Genomic DNA, 23,216 nt, shown 5'->3' with positions numbered 1-23,216 from the left:
CTTGTTTAAAGTCTGTTCCTGCTTTGCGGTGCCAGCAACGCACTGCCCTTTACTGGGCTGGGAGCAGGGTTCTGGGGCCGCCTAGTGTTACAACTGAGGAAGGACCACTCCGCTTGGCTTTTCCTCCTCCTCCCTCTCCTTCTAATAATAATAATAATAGTAATAAACAGTGTTTTCTCCTTCAAAATGAACTGTTTGAGTTATAATATGAGGTTAAAAGAGGGCGAAAATGTTATTTATGTTACACGCACAGATAAGCACATTTGGAAGACTTTGGATTACCTTGGAGTAAAGTTTTCTACATGGTAGGAGCTTTTCCTAAACACAGCCTTGTCCTTGCTTCCATACTTCTTTGTGCCTACAGACTGAAGATGGTCCCGCCTTCATGTTAAACTGTGAAATTCCTACCTCATTATAAAGAAGTTTTGCTCTACCCCCAATTCCTGCACAGTAGAATAATACCTACCCCTTGCCTACACTCCTCTGTGCTCCTTCTCTGCATATGTCCTCCATGTCCTGACACTGTCCTGTTTATATTCCTGACCCTTTAAAAGAAAGGTTTAAGGGTGTATGACTTTCAGGCTAATATAGGGAAAATATAAATGATAAAACAGAAACCATCCCAAAATATCTAAGAAAGGGACTAGAAGAGGCAGAACTAATTGCAAGTTATTTTTAAGATAACATGAGTAAATCCAAATATAATTACAGTGACTCTAAGCGGACTCAGCATCTCAATTATAAAGCAAAGATTATCAGAGTAAGCAAATATTAAAATCTAACTACGTGCTGCTTATAAGACATTAACCTAGAACATAAGGGTACAGAAATGTTGGCAGTAAAATGGTGCAAAAGTGTATGCCATTCAAACACTAACCAAAAGAAAGCTGGTATGATTACATTATCAGACACTACGGAATTTAAGGTAAAAAATTACTGGAGGGACTTTGCATGGTTATGAAAGATTAATTCCTTTAACAAGATATGAAAACCTTTCATTGGATATACCTAATAACATGACTGTGTCTTCCCTGGCATATTCACTCATTTTGATGTGTTATTTTCTAGCCACTCTGAGAACAGGTGTACAAGAGTTAGCAGATAGTTGTGGGGCCTTGCAACACACAGATCAGATACTCAACTGATTTTTGGATGTTAACTAACCTTGAATTCCTGGGGCGAAACCTAGATGATCAGGGCATATAATCTTTTTTAATATGTTGTTGGATTCAGATTGCCAACATTTCATTGAGGATTTTTGCTTTTGTTATAGAAGAGTAATGAATGGTCTACAGTTTTCTTTTCTTGTCATGAAGGAAATACTTGCCTCGTAAAACGAGTTGGCACATATTCTCCCTTCTCTGTTTTCTGAAAGTGCTTGGTGATAATCACAAGCTCTGTTAATAGCCCAAATTCTCTTCTTCTTTCCAATTGCTCCTCTTTAATAATGTCCTGTTATTTTATTTTTTAATCAATGCAATATTCCTTCAAAGTTCACAAAGACTATTGATTATAAGTTTAAGGCCCTCTTTTGTGCGTTTTATTTTACTGGGACCCATTTTCTTAGTGTGCTGAGTTTTTGAACTTCCAATTATTTTAATAATTTTTAATTTTTTACTCCAATTTATAGATGGGATTCTCTAAATTAATGAGGACTAGCAGCTAACATTACCTCTGTGAGAAATTTTATCAATCGTTATTCCATTTCTCTACCGGATCCCGCCTCTTCCACTTGCCCACACGCAGGGCCCTCTGGGAGTCCAGAGAGCATTTCATCCAGAGCAGCTGGTGTGCAAGAACGGGCCTGCAGTCCAGCTACTTACTGACTCGTGGTCCAAGGTCGGATTGGAAGATGCGGGCTCTCCTTGGGCAACGTGGAGCATGAGCAGCAAAATTACCTCTTCACTCTTCTCATTGGGCAGCCCTCCACCCAAGGTAAAGGCTGGCATGGACCCTTTCATCAGCCATTCCCATGCAGGGCTCTAGATTCCTTCTGTTTGCTCTTGGGCATAGCCGCATCCGCATCCTCTGTCCAAACAATCTTAAGGAGGTCTGTGTCCATTTTGAGTTGTAGTTGACAAGAGGAAGTAGTGAAAGAGGCCTTGCAAAGCCAAGCACATCTGGGATTTTCTGCTCTGCAAAGGCATCTTACTCCACCCAACCCCTGTTTACGTTGTAGTTACTCAAACACAGCTGAGTCACTGTCTTCTCTCCAACCTTATGGACCACATGAGGGCTGCTGGACAAACACACTTTACTTAGCAAGCAGTTCCTACTCAGTGAAGCCTGGACGTTCCTCTGGCCATGAAGTGATGCTGTTCCAGTTCCCATACTATTTTAATATATCCATCCCAGCTATGTCCTGTTCCATGGCATTCCAATTTTTACGTTACTTCCCTCACCCCCAGTCAGTTGGATCATGGCCAGCACTGTTAGCAAATAACAAGAAAGAGTTCTACAAACAAAACTATAACATGTTATTGAGAGATCGTAAGACATGAAGGGATACATCTTCATCAGTGCAACTTCACTCAAAACGGACTAGCAGATTCGATTATAATCCCAATCAAAATCCCAGCAGTGTGTGTATATGTGTGTCGACTTGTCGAGAAAAGCAGGAAGGCTTGGAGCATCGTGAGGTGAGCCGACAAATGCTTTGTGGGGCAAAAGGAGGTTTCCAGTGGTGAGTACACAAAACACAGTTTGTTGTTGTGTTATTATTTATTAATTATTGTATTATTTTCCGTGTGAACAACTGTAAACCTACTTTTGCCCCACCCTGAATGAGCAGTTTGGGTTTCTCAGGATGGGATTGAAGGGATTTAATGAAGGCAAAGCTGGGGGAGACTTTCAACTCTTGTTTTGTTTGTTTTTCCTGAGTGTGATGGAAAGAATTTTAAGAAGGGGGAGCCAGGTCCAATTTATGTTTTGTATAAATCACTTTGGTTTCCCCTTCACCTGCTCTGATGTGTATGACAAGTGACTACATTTCCCAGACTTCCTTGCACTATGGCTTCCGGGTAGGTTTGGCCAGTGGAAGGGACAGGTAGGAAATGGAAGACAGGGGAGAACGAGTCAGGGTGTTCACATGTGCTCCCCCACCGCCACCTTTCGCGGGATCTCCCAGGCAGCTGCAGGTGCTGCAGGCTCCGACCCTGCAGCCTGTCCCCACCTGGCGCGGTCTCCGGCTGCCCATCCTGGGCTCCTCGTTCCCCCAGCACTGCCTCCTCTCACTCCTCCTCTAGTCCGAGGAGTCTTGTTTCTCCTTTGCTAACCTCTGGGTGCTTCATCCCTTTTTGTTTACTTTCTCAGTGTCTCCATTTCCCCTGTAGAGTTATCTCTGTTTAAAAGCCAGAGTTGCTCCTTTTTCCTGGGTGGCTCTCCCTTGTTATAGGGGGTCACGTTGGAGATACCAAAACCCATCAGGAAGCCACTGCGATAGTCCAGGTGAGAAATCCCGAGGACGTGACCTGGAGCAGCAGCAGCAGGGACAGAGCAGAGCATATATAGTTAATGACCATTTGGAGATCAAATTGACAGGACTTCGTGACTGACTGGATATGGTAGTAAGAAAGGAGGGTGAGAGAAAGGAAGGATCCCAGAAAGCTCCCAGGTTCTAAATGATCGGGTGGGTGGGCTGTAGCTTTATCAATGGAGATCCAACTCACAGAAGGTACAGTAGGAGACGTACAACAGGAGAGAAGCCAATGATCCATGTTTGAACGTGTTGAGGGCCCGGAAGTGGGGCCCCCAATGGATATAAATCTGAAGTTCAGACAAGAGGCCAGGGCTGGGTAGGGCGATTAGAGCCATCACATCTGTATAGCAGTCAAAGCCAGGACAGCAGGTTAAGACCCTCCCAGGGAAAATAGAGTCTTGGAGGGGAAACGCTAGTTTTCCCCGCACATTGGAAGCCAATTGGTCAGAAGGAACATTCGCTGACGCTGTACCCGCCTTCAGGTCACACCTGCCCTCAGAGCCTCCGAGGGGAGGCCGCGCTGGCTGCGTCTGCTTGTTCACTGCTCGCCGCGCTTTTTAATACAATGCAATGAGGCATCTGTCCACCTCACTGTCCTCAACCCCCGAAACTGCCATGACATAGGTCACTCCCATCGGCACTTTCATCTTTGTGTGTGGCTTCTTCTATGGCACTTGACACTATCAACCCTTTTCTTCCTGAATGGCTCTTCCCCTGTGTAGTTGGTTGGTGCTGACGGGCTCACCTCAGTCTTCTGCTCTCTCCCTGTGTTTCTCCTGCGCATGCCTTTTCTTCGGGTCATGCACAGCCCTGTGTCTCCTTATTCCACATTCTTTCCCAGGACATTTTCATTCCCTTCCATGGAACTCGACGCCGAGTCCTCCCGAGCCTCTTCCTCTCTTTCGGGCGCCCCTCCCTGCTGAGCTCCAGACCCGCCCTCCCCCTGCCCCCACCACGCGTCCCCAGGAACTCAGAGTCACTGCAATCACATTTTCTTTTCCTGCTAAATCGCCAGTATTCCATAACTTTATTAACTTTGCAGCATAGTCACCCCAACCGAAAATGGAAAGTTACCTTACTCTTTTATCTCTACTTTGAATTGGTTTCTATTTAATCTGTCAAAGTCAGGTCCGCTCCCGCTGGCTCAGGTATGTTCCCTGCATGATTGTTCCTGTCACAGCCATGCTTACAGCCATCCGATGCCTGTCCGTTGCCTGGGGCAGGTCTGAGGAACTCCGTGTGACCTCCCTAACTGGTCTCTGCTCATCTCCATTAGTAAGCTTCCCCTCATCCATTTTCTCCCTTCCCAGTGCTGCCTTCTCACATTCGACTATAGTGATATTTTCCCCAAAGTGCTCTGTTTGTTTTTCCTCACATACATCTGCCTGGTGAGACATTCAGGTTTATCTGCCCAGAGAGCTGACAGTCCTGGGTCTCGCTGTCACCCTCCCGCCATCGTTGACCTGACCATGTGTCCTCTTCAATGACTCAACTCTTACATGCCTCTGCATGTGTTGGTTCCCAAAGTGAATCTGAAGCTTCTCCCATTAACATAGAGGGCAGGAGGGACTGATGAAACACGCAGACCACTCCCGATTGGCAGGCGGCGGGATTAATAAACCAGGGAACTTACATAGGAGGCTTGTCTCGGGCACCACAAGACAAGTAGATCTCTGCGTCCGCCTGCTAGGATTTTAAGAGTTTATTCAGAGGCCTTAAAGGGGTCCAGCCATGTATCAGTCCAGATGATCTCAATAACACATCGCTCTCTCAAAGCTGCACCCTTGGAGTGTTGCTTAGTGTAGGGATGGGGTGCTGAGCACACATAACATTCCTAGCAGGAGGGTGAGGGGGCCAGGGGTGTTGGTAAGGAGTTTCCTCTTGCCAGAGTCCAATTCTTGGGTCAACCTGCAGTGACATCTTCTCGGCGAACTCCTCCAACAGTCCTATCGCAGCACACAGCACATTCTATGGCAAATCCAAGTCTTTATTTATTTGTAATCTGTGAACTCCTGCATGGTAGGGACTATATTTTATTTCTGTTTGCTTCCTCAGTCTTCAGAAAAATGCCTGGCACACAGAAGGTGCTCGGGGAATACTGGGCGAAGCCGGGGCAGACGAATGGGGGCCCTGCTTCAGCGCAGGGGCGGGCCTGTCGCATGGCCGTTCCTCCTCGACCCATGCACGTGAACGCGATTCTGTCTGCGGGTCTTTTGGTGGAGTTGCTTCATTGATTCATTGATTCATTGATTCATTCAACATTTATAGAGCACCTGGTAAGCTTCAAGCATTAATGCCATATAAAAACAATCACCCTCTGTGTCTTTGAGAAAACTACTCTTCCAACACAGAAAGCAGCATTATTACATTTTGGTTAGTCATTCTTCCTATTTTTATTTTTGTATTCCTCACCCGAGGACATGCTCATTGCTTTTAGAGAGAGGGGAAGGGAGGGAGAGAAGGAGAGAAACATCAATTGGTTGCTGCTCACACTAGTCTGAATCAGGTACCCAATCCACAACCCAGGCATGTGCCCTGATCAGGAACAGAACCCGCAGCCTTTTGATTTATGGGATGACACTCCAGCCAAGCAAGCCACACTGGCCACGGTGGTTCGTCACTCTCGCAGATGAAGGCAGAGTACAGAGTGGCGAAGGCTGGAAGAACGCACACCAGTGCGGCACTGCTGTCTGAGTGGACTTTCACATCCAAGACCAGGTCCTCAGAATGAACCCCCCTTTTCATTTCAGCATAGGAAGGCTGGCATGGCTGCACTGGGACTGGCCAAGGCAGCGATGGGCAAATGGTGCTGCCAGACCAGTGCACAGCCAGGGCGTGCACAGGGGCACATATCAGAGGGGACATGTGCTTGGGACGGAGAGGGCAGGCATGGGCGGAAGAGGCATGTTTGGGATCTTGGAGCCTCCAATCCTCCTCCTCTCCAACAGGCCTTAAGTCACACAGGGCTTCCCCTGCTTGCTCCTAAGGAAGACAAATTTCCTTTTATCTCCTCCTTTTTCAAAACCTGTTCTGTGCAAGAATCTGAAACTCATTCACTTTATCAATTACTAATAATGAGGGCTTCCTTTTCTCATTCTAAAGAAGATGAATCTCTTTTTATCTCTTTCAAAAAGAGAATCTGAAATTTATCTACTATAAATTATAAAATACTAGAAAAGCTTAAAGATTATAAGTTCAGTGATACCTTCTAGTGGGTCTTCTTCCCTAAACAGCAGAGAAAGACTTAGACTAATGTTCTAAGCAGTCAGTTAATGCTTGAGATTACGTTCTAGGAAATATATGAAAAGACAAATAGCTTAACTGAGGTCCCTAAAATTATTCCAGGAAAGTGGTTATTTTCTTTACCTGCTAAATGGGACAACAGAGAGGAGGAGGAGGAAAGGTCAGGGAGGAAAAAGGCTGGTGCCAAAGGTGCAAGTAGAACTGGAACAAGCACTTTTGGGGCGAGTGGTACGTTAAGGAGGATGAAGCTGCGCGAGCAATGCTCAGTGGAAGAAATTGCATTGTGCAATCTGTGACAGGATCTGAGTTACATAAATATTTTGGTGCAGGCAGCAAAAAAGGAAAAGGTAAAGGAGCACACCCTACCTTATGTCTTATGCATGAGAACATCTTTGATTTTTAAGCTTTTCATGCCCCGTAATAGAAGGGTGGGGCGAAAAGGACAAGGGGACCCGTAGAAGCAAAAAAAGAGAAGCTGGAGGGACTCACAAAACCTCACCCCCAAGAAGGGATGTGCGGTGGGGCGGGGGGGGGGGGGCGCTGGGCGGGGCCTCTGGCGCATCCTCCGAGCAGCCGGCGCGGGGCACCATGGGAAAATCCTTCCTCCGTCGGACATGGCGCTCACCTGCCCGGCGGCAGCAGCCGGCTGCGGCGCCGCGGTGTGCGGGTCCCGGCAGAGAGGCGGCTCGCGCTTCAGTGGTGGGGCGGAGGGAGGTGGAGGGGACGGCGGCGGCGGCGGGGGCGCGGCCCGGGGCCCCGGGTATTAGAGACGCGCGCGCCGGGGGCCTGGGCATCCGCGGGCAGCACGGGGTGCCGACCCCGGGGCGCAGCCGGCATGGTGTCCCAGGTGCTGCAGCTGCTCCGGCAGGGCGTGTGGGCCGCGCTCACCGGGGGCTGGTACCATGACCCAGAGCACAGCAAGTTCACCAACAGCTGCCACCTCTACCTGTGGCTGTTCCTGCTGCTGCTGCCCCTGGCCCTGCACCTGGTGAGTGGGGAGGTCCGAGCCCCGGGTAGAGGGGGTGGAGGGAAGATAGGGAGAAAGCCACCGAAACCGGCGAGGCTGCGTCGTGATGGAGAGGGGTGGCAGTTATTCTTCGGAGGTGGGATGGGGAAGGTCCCCAGGAATTTGGGAGACACGAAGTGCAGGGATAGAGGGACCTGGACTCACTGGCAGGAAAAGAAGTAGAAAGGAAGGGAGGGGGTGGGGGGTGGGGGGCGTCTGGGACTCATTAATAATTGATGCTGGCTTTTAGGATGAGTCAGACTCTGCTTGTCGCTGGGAATGTTGAACCTCTTTTGTAAGTGGACAGCTTTAGGTCTCTTAGCTGGTTGGCATAGGGTGATGTTTGGTACAAGATAACGTCTGTGCATGTTAGCCAAGAGGCAAAATGAAATGTTAAAACCTATTTCAATCTTTGATTTCCGTCCCCGTCCCCTCCTTTCTGTTTGGCTTTGAGAAGTCAGGTTCAGTGATCAGTTACTCAACTTGCTATGTCCACACCACTAGGTCAGGAAATCTGTAGAAAGATATAATGACCGGTAAATCTAACGCAGCTCATGCTGAACAAAGTGTTGCAGCCCTTAGTTGGGGCTTGGCAGTTTAGTGAGGTTACCATAGTCGAGTGCCTGCTGGCTCACTACATAAATGACCTTCTAAGGTAAACCAAATACACCTCGTTGAAATAGTGGTTAACCTTATTAGAAAAGCTGTTCAGGTAAGGTGCTCCACGTCCTCTTAAACTTTATGTGCCAACAATCTAATTTTGATTATGTTTACGGAAAGGTTTTATTCTGAAAGCATAATTTGACCATGATCACAGCAAAAAGCTTCGATGAGTTTACACAGCTGCGGGATTCCAAGTGTAACGTTCGAGGTCTCCGTGATATTGCTCTTGTGTTTCTGAAAGTTCATCCAGAGGGTCAGACCCTGGCTCTGAAGTCAGGCTTCTTGGTTGAATTTTGCGTCCACCTCCTACCCAATTCCATGACCTTGGGGCAGTTACTCACCCTGTCTGATTTTTCAGTTTCTTATCTGTAAAACAAGAAAAATAATACCACCAGATGTACAGTGTTATTTTGGGGCTCGACTGAAATACTGCACAAAAAGCCATCTATCTGTCCCACTTGACCTGGGATTGGACTCAGATCTCGTTTAAATTTCTGTTTTTCTACATTTACCTGTTTGACCTGATAACTGACCTATCTAAACCTTAGTATTTTTTTTCATCCTCAAAATGGATGTGAGAATGGCTATGTCACAGGAAAAATAAATAAAATTTCATGTAAAAGCACTTGATGTGGAGGCTGGTCCATGGAGGCCCTTTAGTCAGTTTAGGGTTCTTCTTCTGTGCCTTGCGCATGGTTTCCCCTTAGCCCGTGGTCCTCATGCTCTCCCCTTGTCTGGACGGGCAGCAGAGCTGAGTGTGGAGGAACGCGGACTAGGTGCTTCCAGCACTGGTTGTGTGAGCTTGAGCCGCTTCAGCTTCCTGGTTTGTGAAGCAGGTTAGCGGTGCCTCCGTGGGGGGCTAACATGAAGACTGAATGAAGTTAAGTATTTTTCACAGTTCCTGGTGCGTTGTGATGGCTCAATAGGAGCTGGCCCCCTTTTTTTTTCCTCCTTTTTCTTTCCCATCATTCACTTGCCAAAATCCATCCCTTAAAGCCCAATGGAGTGGCTGTATCTGTCTAGGTATCCCTAATTCCATTCAGCTAGAAGGAATTTCTCTCCTATCTTGCCCTTATACTATTCTGGATCTATTGTTAATACTGCAGAACGTTTTGAATTCTGCCTTATACTTAGTTGTTGGAACATGTATTTACCTCTACTCCTGGATCACGGGCTTTTTGAGGACATGGATTTATTTTGATTTTGTTCATTATCTTGGGTTTCCTTGTACCTGGCAGAATGCTCTTCATTTGGTTAACACGGATCTCATATGTACTAGACAGGTGGAAAGAAAATCAACCTGCATCTCTTTCTGTTCTAACTAACATTTTATTGTTGACTTCACTGTGTATTCTTAGTATTTTCTGAAGTATTTTCTTAGTATGTATTAACAATGGCAATATATATTTCATTTCCAATCTAACTCCTCAGCAATAACCATGTTAATATTTATATTTCTACAGGCACTTTTCTACATATATGGGCTCATTTTGCATAACTACTGCTGAGATTTGATGTATGCATATGATCAGAACTCTTAAATTCTACCTAATTATGCTTTACGAGCAGCTTGATGTCTACCTTATTAAATAGAAAATTGTTCTCAGTTAAATTCCTCTTTAATGATATTTTTAAAATTTTGGTGAAATCTCAAGAGTTTCAAAGGTAACAAACTGATACATTAAATAATTTTCTTATAATTAACATATAAATTGGATTTTTTTATCAAAACAGTTATACCCAAATTTTTATAACTTTATGCCAATGTGCTTTTAACTATTATAGAATAATTTTATGTGAATACATTTATTGTTATGCTGATTTTTAATAGATAGTTTATCTTATTTTTTTAAAATGCAGGTCATCTTTCTCTTGCTCTGGTCATCTGGTCTCTGAACGTGATCTTAGGAACAAAAGATCCCACTCCTCCAAATGAGGCTCTACTCTCTGTCTTTTTTATAAATTTTTAAAAGTTTATTGATTAGAGAGAGAGAGAGAGAAAATCGATTTGTTGTTCCACTTATTCATGCCTTCATTGGTTGCTTCTTGGATGTGTCCTGACCGGGGATCGAACCTGCAACCTTTGTGTATCAGGATGTCACTCCAACCAACGGAGCTACTCAGCCAGGGCTTTGTTCTCTAGGTCTTGATGCTTAAATACACTGTCCGGCAGAAGTGACGCCTGCCCGGGTGTGGTTGGTAGGGTAATAATATGGGTGTAATAATTTATAGTTTAATTTGAACATTTCACCTAAAATGTCATATGGTGTGCTTCACCATAATATTATGTTACAGAATTACATGCTTATGATTTTGTAATAAAAGATTTTGTAATAAAAAAGGGCCGTTATTTTTTCCCGACCCTGTATGTTCTTCTGCACTTCAGTGCTGCCTGTGAATTTAACATCTTTCTAGTTTGCTCAGTTTGCAAGAACTTGGTCCAAAAAAGGTACCTGGGTGCTCGCTCAAAATAGGAGCTTACTTGAAGTTCTGTTATTTTAAGGAACCTGGAACATTTTTGGGTTTTGTACAATTTTAGCTTAAACATGTTCAGTCAAGACAGTTCCACTGTAGGAAAAATCCACTTTTTAATTTAATGGGTATTTTGACTATGTAAATTAAAATTGTATTATTAATTATCTGCAAGCCCTAAAGTTTACTTACTTCTGGTTGATATTGTGAAAAGTTATTTATTAGCATTTATAAACTACATATTTATGAGAAATGCTCAAAAAATACACAACCCAAAAACATTAAGCCAATTTGGATAACTTGGAAAGAATTTTACTTTGATTTATTATCGACCTCATTGTCTTTTGGACAGACTGGAAGGTGCATTTGTCATCAGAGGTTTTAAGCTTTCATTTATTACACGTGTTCTCGTACTTACTCATCCGAGATAACGCACAGGTAGATTCCTGTCGAGCTTTAAACAGGACCGGCCCGGCTGTGACTCTAACCCTGTGTGAGTCCGGACAGCACCAGGCGACTGCTTCTCAATAGTGCGACCTTGTATAAGTCACGTCCCTTCTTCAGTTTTATCATCTGTGAAATGGGGATAATGGGTGTCACTTAATAGGTGTAGCAACTGAGGCCCAGAGAGAGTTCTTGTCCATGGCCATCTAGAGAGTAGGTGGTAAAATTCAGGGTTTTGGCCGAGGTCCTGCGGTGGCCACGTCTTTGCTTTTCCGCTGCGCTGTGTCCTGACCGGATACATGTGAGCGCATTGGAACTCCCGCAAACAGTGGCGTCACATCACGGGGACTCTGATTGTCCTGATGGCAGCGTGGTGCCCCTGAGTTGAGGACGAGTTGAGTTGTGGAAAAAAATGATGTGAAACCTTCACATTCTCCAAGACCCTACGCAGGCCAATGTTCTGTATGATATTCACACGGAAAGCCCGCCTTTTGCTTTATGGTGTAGCTTGATATTTCCTTTCATTTTTTTTTTTTCTTTTAGCCAGACTTCTTGTTTCCAATCTTCCTTTTTAGGTTAGCCTGAGACTTTCTTTGCTAGCAACCACTTCGTTTCTAACTGCTGTAACCATAATGAAGCGGGAGTACCTGTCGCGTGCCAGTGTGGCTCTAGACATCGCGTTAGCACTTGATGCGTACTAGCTGGTACTATCACCCCAAGTTAGGGCTCTTCTGCTACAGTCTGTAGCCACTCCCTGTTTGGGTCCCTAACTATTTTTCCCTAATTTTGTCTTTCTTTGGCCACCCTTCCTTTAGCTCTCACTTCTAACATGAATTATGGAAAAGTGGCCTTCCTCAAAAGGTACTCTTTCCTGGCTCAGGACTTGGGGACTGGCCTTCAGCCACCATTTGACCCCCTCAGCTGGAGGCCGGTGAGCAGGGTTCTAGCTGCACAGCCCTGCAGAGCAGGCCTGGCTGGCCCATGTGGCGGCTGTTACTTTGTTGAACTGCTGCGCTGTTGTCCTTCCCCCAAGGTAACCTCTCGTCATGGTCAGTCCCAGAATTTCCATTCAGGATCTTCATAGAAAGGCTTGTTCTGCTGGGGAACGATGTGCTCTGTACTCTCCTTCTCTGAACTCGTGTTCTGGCCCTTCCACCGCTGGGAGCCGTATTTATTCTCACACTGAGACGCACAATCCCTTGAACTTCCGTAACTCACTGGAGTGTCTGAGCTTCCTCCTGCCTCACCTCCCTCCGGCCCTCAGCGGCCGGAAGCAGAGCGGGGGTGTGGTGAAGGGGCTGCAGCGCGGGGGTGCTTACACGCATTGGTCCCTGGGCCCGGGCTGCCCACAGCGGCGCAGACCCTGGCCTTCCACGCTGCGCTGACGCCACACCCGGCACAGGGCTGTCCGGACGCCGTGCCCAGGGCCTGGCTTGGGGGAACTTTGCCTTCTCTGCGGAAGCACTTTTTCTGGGGTGCCCTCCCTCCCCAGGCACCCTTGGGCCGTCGTCTTCAGTCTTTCCAGGTTGATACCTTCCATCTTGAGTGACTGTGGCCACGCTTCTGCAAAATTCCTCCTGCATCTCCCCAGCCTCCTGCCACCTGGACTCAGGGGCGTCTGCAGGCAGGTGGTGCTTTCATGGCAAAAGATACAGTGCCGGCATTGTTCTAGAATGTCGGCCTCTGGAGCACCCTCCAAAAATAGCGCTTTTGAAACATTTTTTCTTCTTGCTCTGGCGTTGCAGACTCACGACTGCTGTATGTCTCCCAGCGCGCTCTCCGCTGGGGATGTCTTGCGCCGTAATACCAGTGGTGGCTTCTGTATATGGAAGTGGGTGCTTACCAGGTACTGTCATCTTCTGATTTTAAGCATTTGGTCTCTCAGGTGATTATTTTTAACCATTGTCCAGCCTTGTTTCCATTTAACCAATACTAAATCTCCTACATCCTATGGAAGAAAAAGAGGACTAGTTTGTTATGGTATTCTGATTTTTTTTTTTTTCTGATGATTTTTCCCCCTTTCACTTGTTAGCATTTACTGGGATAGGCAGTAACAACAGCCCGCTCTCATGGGCATGTGTAACAAATGCAGTTGGCAGTGCTCTGCATGAACTAGGTCACGTCATCCTCACAGCAACCAGACGGGCCCAGCCATAGTCCCTGTCCTGTTGGTGGAAGTGGCCCAGGGAGGTCGGCGAACATGCTGAAGGACACATGGCTGGTCACGACCTGACCAGGATCCGGAGCTGAGCAGTTGGAGTTCTCACCCCTGAACCAGTGCCTGTAATACAGGTATCTTCACGACATGGCACCTGTTTCCTGCCCATTGGCAAGAAGAAAGACAAAAACCGAAAGTGTGCAAGAGAGCGTACAGTGACACGAGGAAGTCCCTCCCAGCTGTGCCCCGTGCCTCACTCGGGAGGCAGCCACCGCGGAGTGCCTTGGGTGTCCTCCCATGATATTTCATATGCACAGGAAGCTCGATGTTGGGGTCCTGGCGTTAAGGACAGAGCAGCCTCCTTGCCACCCAGCCTTTTCAGGGGGCCCTAGAGAGGCGCTGTTTCCGCCTCCCAGATGAAAATGTGTGCAAGCCCGTGACTTCAGGTCACTGGTGGTACAGGTCCTACAGTTGCTCTAAGAAAAAATTGTGGGGTCATTCAGATTTCAGGACGCCGGGTTCTGCGTGAGAACCAGCGCTTCAGTCGTGTGGTGATCTCCGCAGGCAGGTGGGGCGTGAGGGTGCGTAGACTTCTCTCCCCGTACCCGCCTGCACCCGCTGGCTCGTGCTTCGGTGCTTCTGGCCTTGAGGAGCAGGGAGGTTCTTTGCTGGCTGGCCCAGTGGAGAGCCGGCTCTGGGCCCCTGAAGTACGGTGCGTGTTCCCAGCAGACTCTCCTGCTGAGGACCTTGGGCACATCCTGTGGAGACCCCGCTTTCCCGGCCTGTGCTTGCCCACCTGTGCTTTCACGGCTGAGGGCTGCGGTGTCTCTGGCCGGCCTGGTCCTTCCACAGTTCCTTGCAATTTGATGTCCACTCCAGCTTTTCCGCTCCTGGAGTCGCCCTTCAAGCGTTATCTAAAGCAAATCCCTGCAGACGCTTTCCCACGCAGCCCACGTGGACGCTCGCGTGTGCTCTCCTGGGAGCAGGTCGCTCTCCACATTGCAGCGCCTGCCTGGTCCCTCCATCGGAGCAGCTGGCCACGGTCTCTCACCTTTTAGCTCTTCTCGGAAAGAGCCAGGCAACGCAGCCTCCAGCCTTTTTGGTCTGCTCACTCCCGCCTGAACTGTAGGGGACTCATGTTGAGGGGTTGTTTTGTTTGTTTGTTTTTAAAGATGTTATTTATTTTAGAGAGAGGAGAAGGTAGGGAGAAAACAAGGGCGAGAAACATTGATTGGTTGCCTCTTGCTCATGTCCCAACATGGGATGTGCCCTGACCGGGAATCGAACTGCCCACCTTTGGCTTTGAGGGATGACACCCAGCCAACTGAGCCACACCAGCCAGGGCCAAAGTAAGTCTTTGTGTGGACCCCTCGAAGCCTTTCTTGACGATTGGAGGGCAGAGAGACCCAGGACTCACTGAAAACCAATGGTCCCCTCCAGAAATCTTCACAAATCCCCTCATTCTGGACGCTATTCCATCCTCATTTTGGGTGAGGGATTTTTAGGGTCATCTCATCACTTTACACCCCCTGTAGAAGTTTCTGGATGTGTTTGTTCCGGGAGTTGCTTGGGATCTAATCCCTCTCCTGTCTGGCTCTTTGGTCCACACTTCCAACTGAATATTTTGTTATATACACGTGCAACCATTTACATGTGCATATCCTTGTTTTTCCAGTTTAGAAATATCTTGGAACTTTTATGTGCACTGTATGAGTAAAGGGTAACTTATCTGAACCATCCCCTATGAAGGATGGTTAGGTTTTCAGATGATTTTTAAACTATGCTAGTTTGTGCAGATGTAACAACGGAGCTCAAGATCCCTTTTGCTGTATCCAGTCTATTTTTGGCTCCGATTACATGCCCAGCACGGTCTGTGGGGGTTGGGTGTGGCAAGCAGGGGTCCTGCTCGCGGTAGGCCTGTAGGCACCCAGGCTGGTAGAACCCCCATTTTGGGCTGGCTAGGGCTCTGTTCCCCCTCGCCCTCACCCAGGCCCTTGGGGACCATTGCCAGTCTGGGTGGTGGAGGGCGAGAGAGGGTGAGGGGCATGACTAGCTCTTGAAGCTCCTGCCGGGAACTGGCACATCCCTCTTGCATTCAGGGCAGGCCGCAGGGTCACGTAACTCCGAAGGGAGAAGAAAGTGCAGTCCTCCGTGTGCCCAGGAAAAACTGGACGTATTTGTTGGACAGCACTTACGTCTACGGCAGCTGACGTAGTGCCTGTTGTTCTGTGGGATACTGGGCAGACAACGGGCAAAAGATAGATCAGTGTCTCCTTATGAGGATCGCTGATAAAGATAAACACATCAATAGCACAACAATAATTGTTGTTACTGGGAAGTACGAGGTGCTATGTGGTGAAGAGGGGAGACCCCATCCTAGCTTTGGAAATAGCTCCTCACCTGAAAGGTGGTAAATGACTCAGGGTTAGCCAGGCAGAGGTGGGTAGGCTCTGAGGAGTTTGGGCTAAATCCTCAGTACAGGGAGACAGGCAGATGGGTTCTTTTATTTGTCAAATTTGAAGCAGGATATTACTTTTTTTATCCTCTTGATTATTATTTTTGGAAAATTTCTAGTCTACAAAAAAGTTGCAAAAATGGCACAATGAATACTGTCTGCCTTTCACTTAGAGTCATCAGTTCTTAACATTTTGCCTCATTTGCTTCATCACTGTCCATATTTATACTTTGTGAAATTTTGCTGTATCATTTCAGAATAAGTTGCAGACATCAAGCCAGTTTTTCCCCTTAGCAGACATCTCTTAGGGAAAAGGATATTCTCCCACATAATTATCACACCCAATGACCATTGGAGGACTATTGTCTAACCTGTATTAAAGTCCCATCCCAAATTTTCCCCATAAGCCAAATAATGTGCTACGGAGCTCCGGCTTTTGCTTTGTTTTTCTGGATCAAAGATTCGGTCAAGGATCGGACGTTGCTTTGAGTTGTCATCTCTTAGTTGTCCTTTGTTCTAGAACAAGTTTATCAAGCTTTTGTTTCCCTTTGTGGCATTAAAAGTTGTTTTCCGAATGTTCCTTAATTTGATTTTTTTTAGGCTGGTTCCTTGAGATTAGATGTGTGATTGTGCATTGTTTGGCATAAATACTACCTAAAAAAATGTGTCCTTATCATATACCACCTCAGAAGTGGGTAATGTCATCTCTCATGTTGTTGGTGCTGTTAAGTTTGGTCACTGGTTAAGGTGACATCGCCCCGATCTCTCCATTGTAAAGGAACCCATTTCCCCTCTGTATTTAATAAACAAGCTGTGAGGAGAATCGGGAGACTCTACGTACAATTGTATCCCCCCAAAACTTTCAATCAGTGGTTGGAGCATAAATTGAAGATTCTTGCCTAAAACTGTTATTGCGATGGTGGTTGTAAAATGGTGATTTTCTATTTGTTGGTATTCTTCTGTAAAGGAAAGCTTTCCTCTCCCCCTGCCCCTGTATTTTGCTGTGCTTGTTAATATAGCTTCATAGGTCCATTTTTAAATTAAATTTATTGGTGTGACATTGGTTAATAAGATCATGTAGGTTTCAAGTACATTTCTATGACACATTCTCTGCATATTGCATTGTGTGTCCACCCAAATCATTGTTTCACTTTTTAAAGTGCACTGGCTGTAACTAATTCCTGTCATCATGCGTCATTTCAAAGTGCCCAGATTCGGCAAGGGGAGCCTCCTTCAAGCACTTCCGGGGTCCTCTTGATAGGTCCCATCAGGTTTCGAGCACTTCCTTGCTTTCTGGCCCAACAAGGTAGTCCACGCTTAGCTCCAGTTTCCTTGCTTCAGCCTGGAAAAATCAGCCGTTTCTCGAAGGAGCCTGATACTTTTGCTGGAGAATGGCATCGGGAAGCCAGGATTTCGTTGTGTTTATTGCTTTGGGATTGCCTTTGCCTCTAGGTCCTTCCAGTAGACAGACTTGAGAGCTTTTATACCCATGCATCTCCCCATCCGTTCATCGATCCGTCCATCCACCCATCCGTCCATCCATCCATCCTTTGAGAGTTTATTTAAACCTTTTAATCTGATTCAAGCCAAAGGAGTCTTCCCTTTCACCCTCCCCACATTTCTGTTTCCTTTATTTCCCACAGTGAGAACTCTGGTTCCCAACAATACTATTTTTAAAGTTTTAAAATGCACACACAAATTACTGTTTCCATACCACTATCAAAACAAAATCTTTTAGTAAAGTTAAAGCTTGCTTTGAGTTATTATTGTTTTCATTATTATTTTAAAATGACACCAATAATGTGCTGGGGGACTACTGTATTTTAAAGTTACTTGAATTAATTCCTTTTTATAAAAAATGTTTATTGAGATATAATTGACACATAACATTATATTACTTTCAGGTGAACAATGTAATGACTTGGTATTTGGGATTAATTTTTAATTTTTATTTTTTGATTTGTCTTTGTGGTTTTGCGATCCATTTAGTCAACATGGTTATGTTCATCTGTGGGCATATAATTCTAGTTTTTTCCTCCATTCTTGATGATTTAATATTTTTTGAGGTATACAACACTAGCATCATTCAAAACACATTAAAATGCTATGCTGTTTTACTTTATGAAAAATATTCTCTGGCTGCTGCGTGGAAGGCAGATTCGAGACGGAGCAGGAACCCCAGGGGGAGGCCGAGAGACCATGCCAGGAGCCCAGCCAGGCGGTGGCGGTGGCAGTAAGAGGAAGAAAAGTGACTGTATCCTGGTGAGGTCTGGCGATGACTTCGTTGTGGGGCGGAGGGTGAGGACGCGGGGAGGAAGTTGGCTGGCTGGCCTGGGCAGCCGGGGCCTGGGGCGCCACTGACGCAGTGCGGAAGGGCGGGAGAGGACCGTGGGTGACAAGCACTGGGAAACCGAGCACCTCGTTTTAGACAAGTTAGTTTGAAGTTTCCTTTTAGGGCAAAGGTATCAAAGTTGAGCAGGCAGTTGAGTATAGGAGTGGGGAGCCGACAGGAGCAATCCAAGCTCAAATTCTTTTTAGAGATGTGAGTTTGATAGTATTTGCCCCCACAGGACTGAGAGAGAGCTGCCGGGGGATGTGTAGAAAGAGGGAAGGGGGCCTAGGGGTCGGTCTGAGAGCGCTGTGCCCGGCGCGGGGCCGAGGAGCGCGCGGAGCAGGGGGAGGCCCGTGGAGCCGGCGTCCGCGCAGCCGAGGCGAGCGCTTCGGGGGGTGAGCGGCTGGACTCCTCAGGGGGCCCCATCGCACAGCATATGAATGTCTGGTCGCTGTGTCGTACACCGGAAACTAACGTGCTGTTGTATGTCAGCTCTAATTTAAGAATAAAGATAGTATTTAGACATGTGGGCCGTTGTGTTGAGCGCTGCTGAGAAAAGAGAACATCGTATTACGTGTTTGTCTTTAGAGACACTGACAAGGACGTTTTAAGCGGCACGATGAGGGGTAGGCGCGGGATCGCTGCGGGTTTCAGAGGCAGCGGGGCCGGGAAGAAATGAGCGCGGCTGGCAAGCACGGTTCTGTCGTGCGGGGCGCAGAGGTGGCACGGTGTCTGGGGAGAGATTTGGCTTCACGAGAGGCTTTCCCCTTGCCCACCGCTCAGGACTTGATGGCAGGGATGCCGTTTGGTTTCCTGCTCGGTGCCTGGTGTGCCGCCTTGTACGCGCTGGATAAGCGTCGCCCTTCCCGTCGCTGCGACCTACCCGGGCGAGGGCAGCCACAGCGCGGGGGAGCCGCGGCCGCCGGGGGCCTGGCGCGCTGCAGCCTGCGCGCCCCGGTGCCGCGGCCAGGGTCCGGGGCGCTGAAGACGGAGCCTGAAACCCAGGCGCTTCTCCTCGGATTGGAGAGCCTCAAAGTTGAATGTGCTGCTGTTTCCATGATAATCTGTTTCATTATTTATATGGCAATTATGTATTTCTTGGTGCTTTATAGAGTAGTTTTTTGTTGTTGTCATAGGGAACTTGGACTGAAAAAAAGATCATTGGATCAAACAAAAATGATTTTGGCTCATTTATAGATACTGATTGATCTTAAATATAGAAAACAAATGTTGAAGTTTTGAACTGTGAGGGACCTTAAGAATTTTCTATATTGGAATATGTGTGTATTTTATTTCCTTTCTCTAAATCTTTACCACCTCAAAAGAAAATCAAGAGAACTAATACTTATTTCCCATCTTCCTCATGTTTTGGTACCTTATTCTTGCTTTCAAGACTATAATTAGATACTTAATAAACAGAGATGAATACAAAACCTGACTATGAGAACCATGACTAACACAAATATTTTACCAAGGAAACTATTGTTTGGCTTATTTATTATTTTTAATTATGTATTAACTCTTCTGACCATCTATGCAGGCAATGAAAACATTTGTTCCATCTTAAAACACCATGTCTGGATTTATTATTCCATGATATTGATGAATGATGTGTAGATGATGATGATAAAAAGTAATACTAATATTTGGGTGCTTATTATGTATCAGAAAATGTACTCAAAAAATTAACAATTCTGTAGGAACTATTCCATTTCACAGAAGAAACAGAGATTTACGAAGGCTAAGTAACTTTTCCAAGGTTGCAAAATTGTTAAATTGAGAAAATTTTGAAACGTATGGACATATATTATTATTTTATAAATATTTACTTATTCCCCAATATTTTTGAATAGCTGTTCACTGGGTACCAGGCCAGGTGTTGAGACTATAACACAGAATAAAACAAACCTGGCTTCTATCCTCATGGAAACTACTTTCTTTACATGGCTCATATGAATAATTAAGAATCAATAGGAAAAATATAGACCCCCCCTGAAAAGTTCCATAAAAATATAGTGGACTCAGAAATAAAAATACAGATATACATCTACTGTAAGAGACATGTGATTGATTATTTTACTAATAATTCAAGAAGTGCATGTTAAAAGAATATGATTTTAGCATATCTAGGTGGCCAGGATTTAAAAGATAACACCAATGTGCTTTAAATATATAGCCATTCTCAAAAATTGAGGGGGATATAAGGTGAGTCATTGAAGCACTATTTGCTGTAGCCGAAGACTACAAACAGAAGCTCATTGATAAGGAACTGGTGGAATGAATTCTGGTACATCCACCCAGTGGAGTGCTATGCAGTTGTGAAAAAGGAAACAAGAAAATAGTCTTCTATAGAGTGACCTCCACGAGCTATTGTTAAGTGAAAAAAAAAGCAGAAGGCATGTATATGCACAAGCAAAGGAGTTAAATAGGAAGCCAATGTCCAGTTGTTTATGTTTTCAAGAAAAATGCAGTGAAAGACAAATAGAAATGAATACAAAGTAGAAGGAAGGAAAAAACGGGAAGGCAACAGAGCTGGAAACAAGAAATGAACCTTGTTTGATAGTTTGTTGGCATATTCAAACAGAAAAATCCTTAGAGTGACTTTAAACACGGAGTTTCTAGGCCTCCTGGGACATAACCTAAAGACCGAAGAACCACAGAGAAATCTGAAACTGCATCTTCATGTGATGTCAGCTGTAATTTAATCTTCATGTGATGAATTAGATTTTATATGATTACTTTGAAATTGTATGGAGGCGTGCATACAGAAAGGCCACCCAGACTTGAGCAGTAAGAGAAAACACACACTCTGGCGTCTGTGAACAGGGCTGCTGTGAACATGGATGTGCAGGCGCCTCTCGCAGACCCTGCTCTTAGTTCTCTCGGATTGAAGTGGAATTGCTAGATCATATGGTTATTCTATTTTTAATTTTTTGAGGAACTGCCATACTGTTTCCCATAAATAATAACTTTTTAAAATAAAAATCACAGCAACTCACCATATGGCGGCTGCTTCCACATAGTCATCAGGCAATTATTCCTTCCAGCAATTGCTCCCGTAGCGCTGGTGGCAGGCGGTCTCAGACGCTGCTCGTAGCGGTGCCTGCGGTGTTCCTAACCTGAGACCCCTCATGCGGTGCCATGTCCTCTGCTCCTGATGGCCCCTGTGTCCTGTTCCGAAGCGCTGGCACTTCCTGGAAGGCCCTGTGCTTTCACGGCCGAGCCTCTGGCCCCGCTTTCTCGGCATCCTCCGCATTCTCACAGACATTTGCTTTCTCTGGAATGTCGTCCTTGGCCCCTTGCGCCAGCCCCTGGTCTGAGTCAGGCGCTCCTGAACTTACCAGAGTGACCACACTTGCTACCCTGTCTTGTAACTGTCTTCTCATCCATCTCAGCTTTGGACTCTGTGATTAGAGGCTGCATTTTTTACCTCCGTATTTGGTACAAAGTAATCACATACACACTTGGAGGCTCAGCAGTGGTTTTTAGTGTGTGTGTGTGTGTGTGTGCGCGGTGGGGGGCGGGGGGTCAAGTCTACATCTCTTCTGGGGACGTTTGGCAATCTCTGGAGATTTTGGTTGTCACACTGGAGGCGCTGCTTGTGTGTAGAGGTCAGGGATGCTAATAAATATCCTGTGGTTCACAGGACAGTCCCCATAACAGAGAATTATCCAGCCCAAGGCGTCAATAGTGCTGAGGCTGAGGAACTCTAGGCTGAAAGAATGAGGGTGCCTGTGACAATGTCAGTGGGTGACATCCATGACTCTAGTGGCCTTCGCTGCAGTGTGTGATCATACCTGCTCATGCGCATTATAGTTAAGGAGGAACAATGTTTCCAGATTTGGGGCACTGGCAATTTTGCAGCATTTTGGGGTTCATCTCAATGAGTTTAACACAGTGATATTTAAATGTCACAACAGCATTTTACTAAAGAGTGGGGCCAGAGATGCTACACATCTTGTGCAATGAGAAATTGTTGGACCTCAATGCCAATAGAACTTCTGTTGAAAAACACTGAATGGGAAGGACCAGAAACCCACTGGACAAGGCCTGGTAGGGTTGACCCACCGGAGAATCAAACTAAAGGCACGTGCAGTCGGTAGAAGGAAAGATGGATTCGGAGGCTTACCAACATCCAGTTTCTGATAAGAGCAGGCAGGGCAAGAGGAGGGATGCGAAATCTGCTGGGGGACACGGACGGGGCCCAGGGTCCCTCCTGGATCCGCCTGCCAAGGACCCCGTCACGATGGCCTGTGGGCCCTGCCCTCTCTGACTCAGCTTCTGCTCGTTTGTGAAGCAGAATGTCTGAAAAAAAAGTCTATTAATTCAACCCATTTTTGTCTCACCGCTGCTTTTAAAAAACATTACTGTGGGCTGATTTTAATCTTTTCATGTAATTTATTTTGAAGAGTCTTGCTTAAAAATAAGAAGTGCGGCCCTGGCTGGTGTGGCTCAGTGGTCTGAGTGCCGACCTGTGAACCAAAGTGTCGCTGATTCGATTCCCAGTCAAGACACAGGCCTGGGTTGTGGGCCAGGTCCCCAGTCGGGGGCAAGCGTGAGGCAACCACACACTGATGTTTCTCTCCCCTCTCCCTCCATTCCCCTCCGTCTAAAAGTAAAATAAATAAAATCTTTTAGAAAAATAAAAAAATTTAATTTAATAAAAAAATTAAATGTCAAGACATATTTGACATTTTATGATAGTAAACTTTTTCTATGGCATTTCATTTTAAGGGCACTTGGAAAACACAAAGAGTCAAGGAACATTTTGGTAATGAACTGAGATCTTCTAATCTTCTAGTAGTGAGTTAGTGCTTTGTCAAGTCAAAAGTATTTGTAAAATTCCTTAGGAAAAGTGAATATATAACTTCAGGTTCATACATATATCAAACATAGCATTGATCAGGTAGCGTTTATTATAACATGTTCATAACTGAGTTCTCATTTTAAATTGCAAATAATTGG

The 23,216-nt window shown here is 46.0% G+C and overlaps 1 protein-coding gene across 1 annotated transcript in view; it reads left to right on the top strand.

Moving 5' to 3' along the window:
- Window positions 1-7,556: 7,556 nt before the first annotated feature.
- PCNX2 (pecanex 2) overlaps window positions 7,557-23,216 on the top strand; it is a 215,149-nt gene continuing 199,489 nt past the window's right edge. Inside the window, exon 1 of the mRNA XM_054576753.1 lies at window positions 7,557-7,709. Within this exon, the coding sequence (XP_054432728.1) occupies window positions 7,557-7,709 (153 nt within the window). The remainder of the gene's footprint in view (window positions 7,710-23,216) is intronic.

Source organism: Pteronotus mesoamericanus, unplaced genomic scaffold (assembly GCF_021234165.1).
Source record: "Pteronotus mesoamericanus isolate MK-2021 breed Mesoamerican mustached bat unplaced genomic scaffold, CSHL_Meso_final contig_347, whole genome shotgun sequence".
NCBI classification, from domain to species: domain Eukaryota; kingdom Metazoa; phylum Chordata; class Mammalia; order Chiroptera; family Mormoopidae; genus Pteronotus; species Pteronotus mesoamericanus.
Note: the sequence above shows the minus strand (reverse complement) of the source record. Positions and strands in the feature narration are given on the sequence as shown.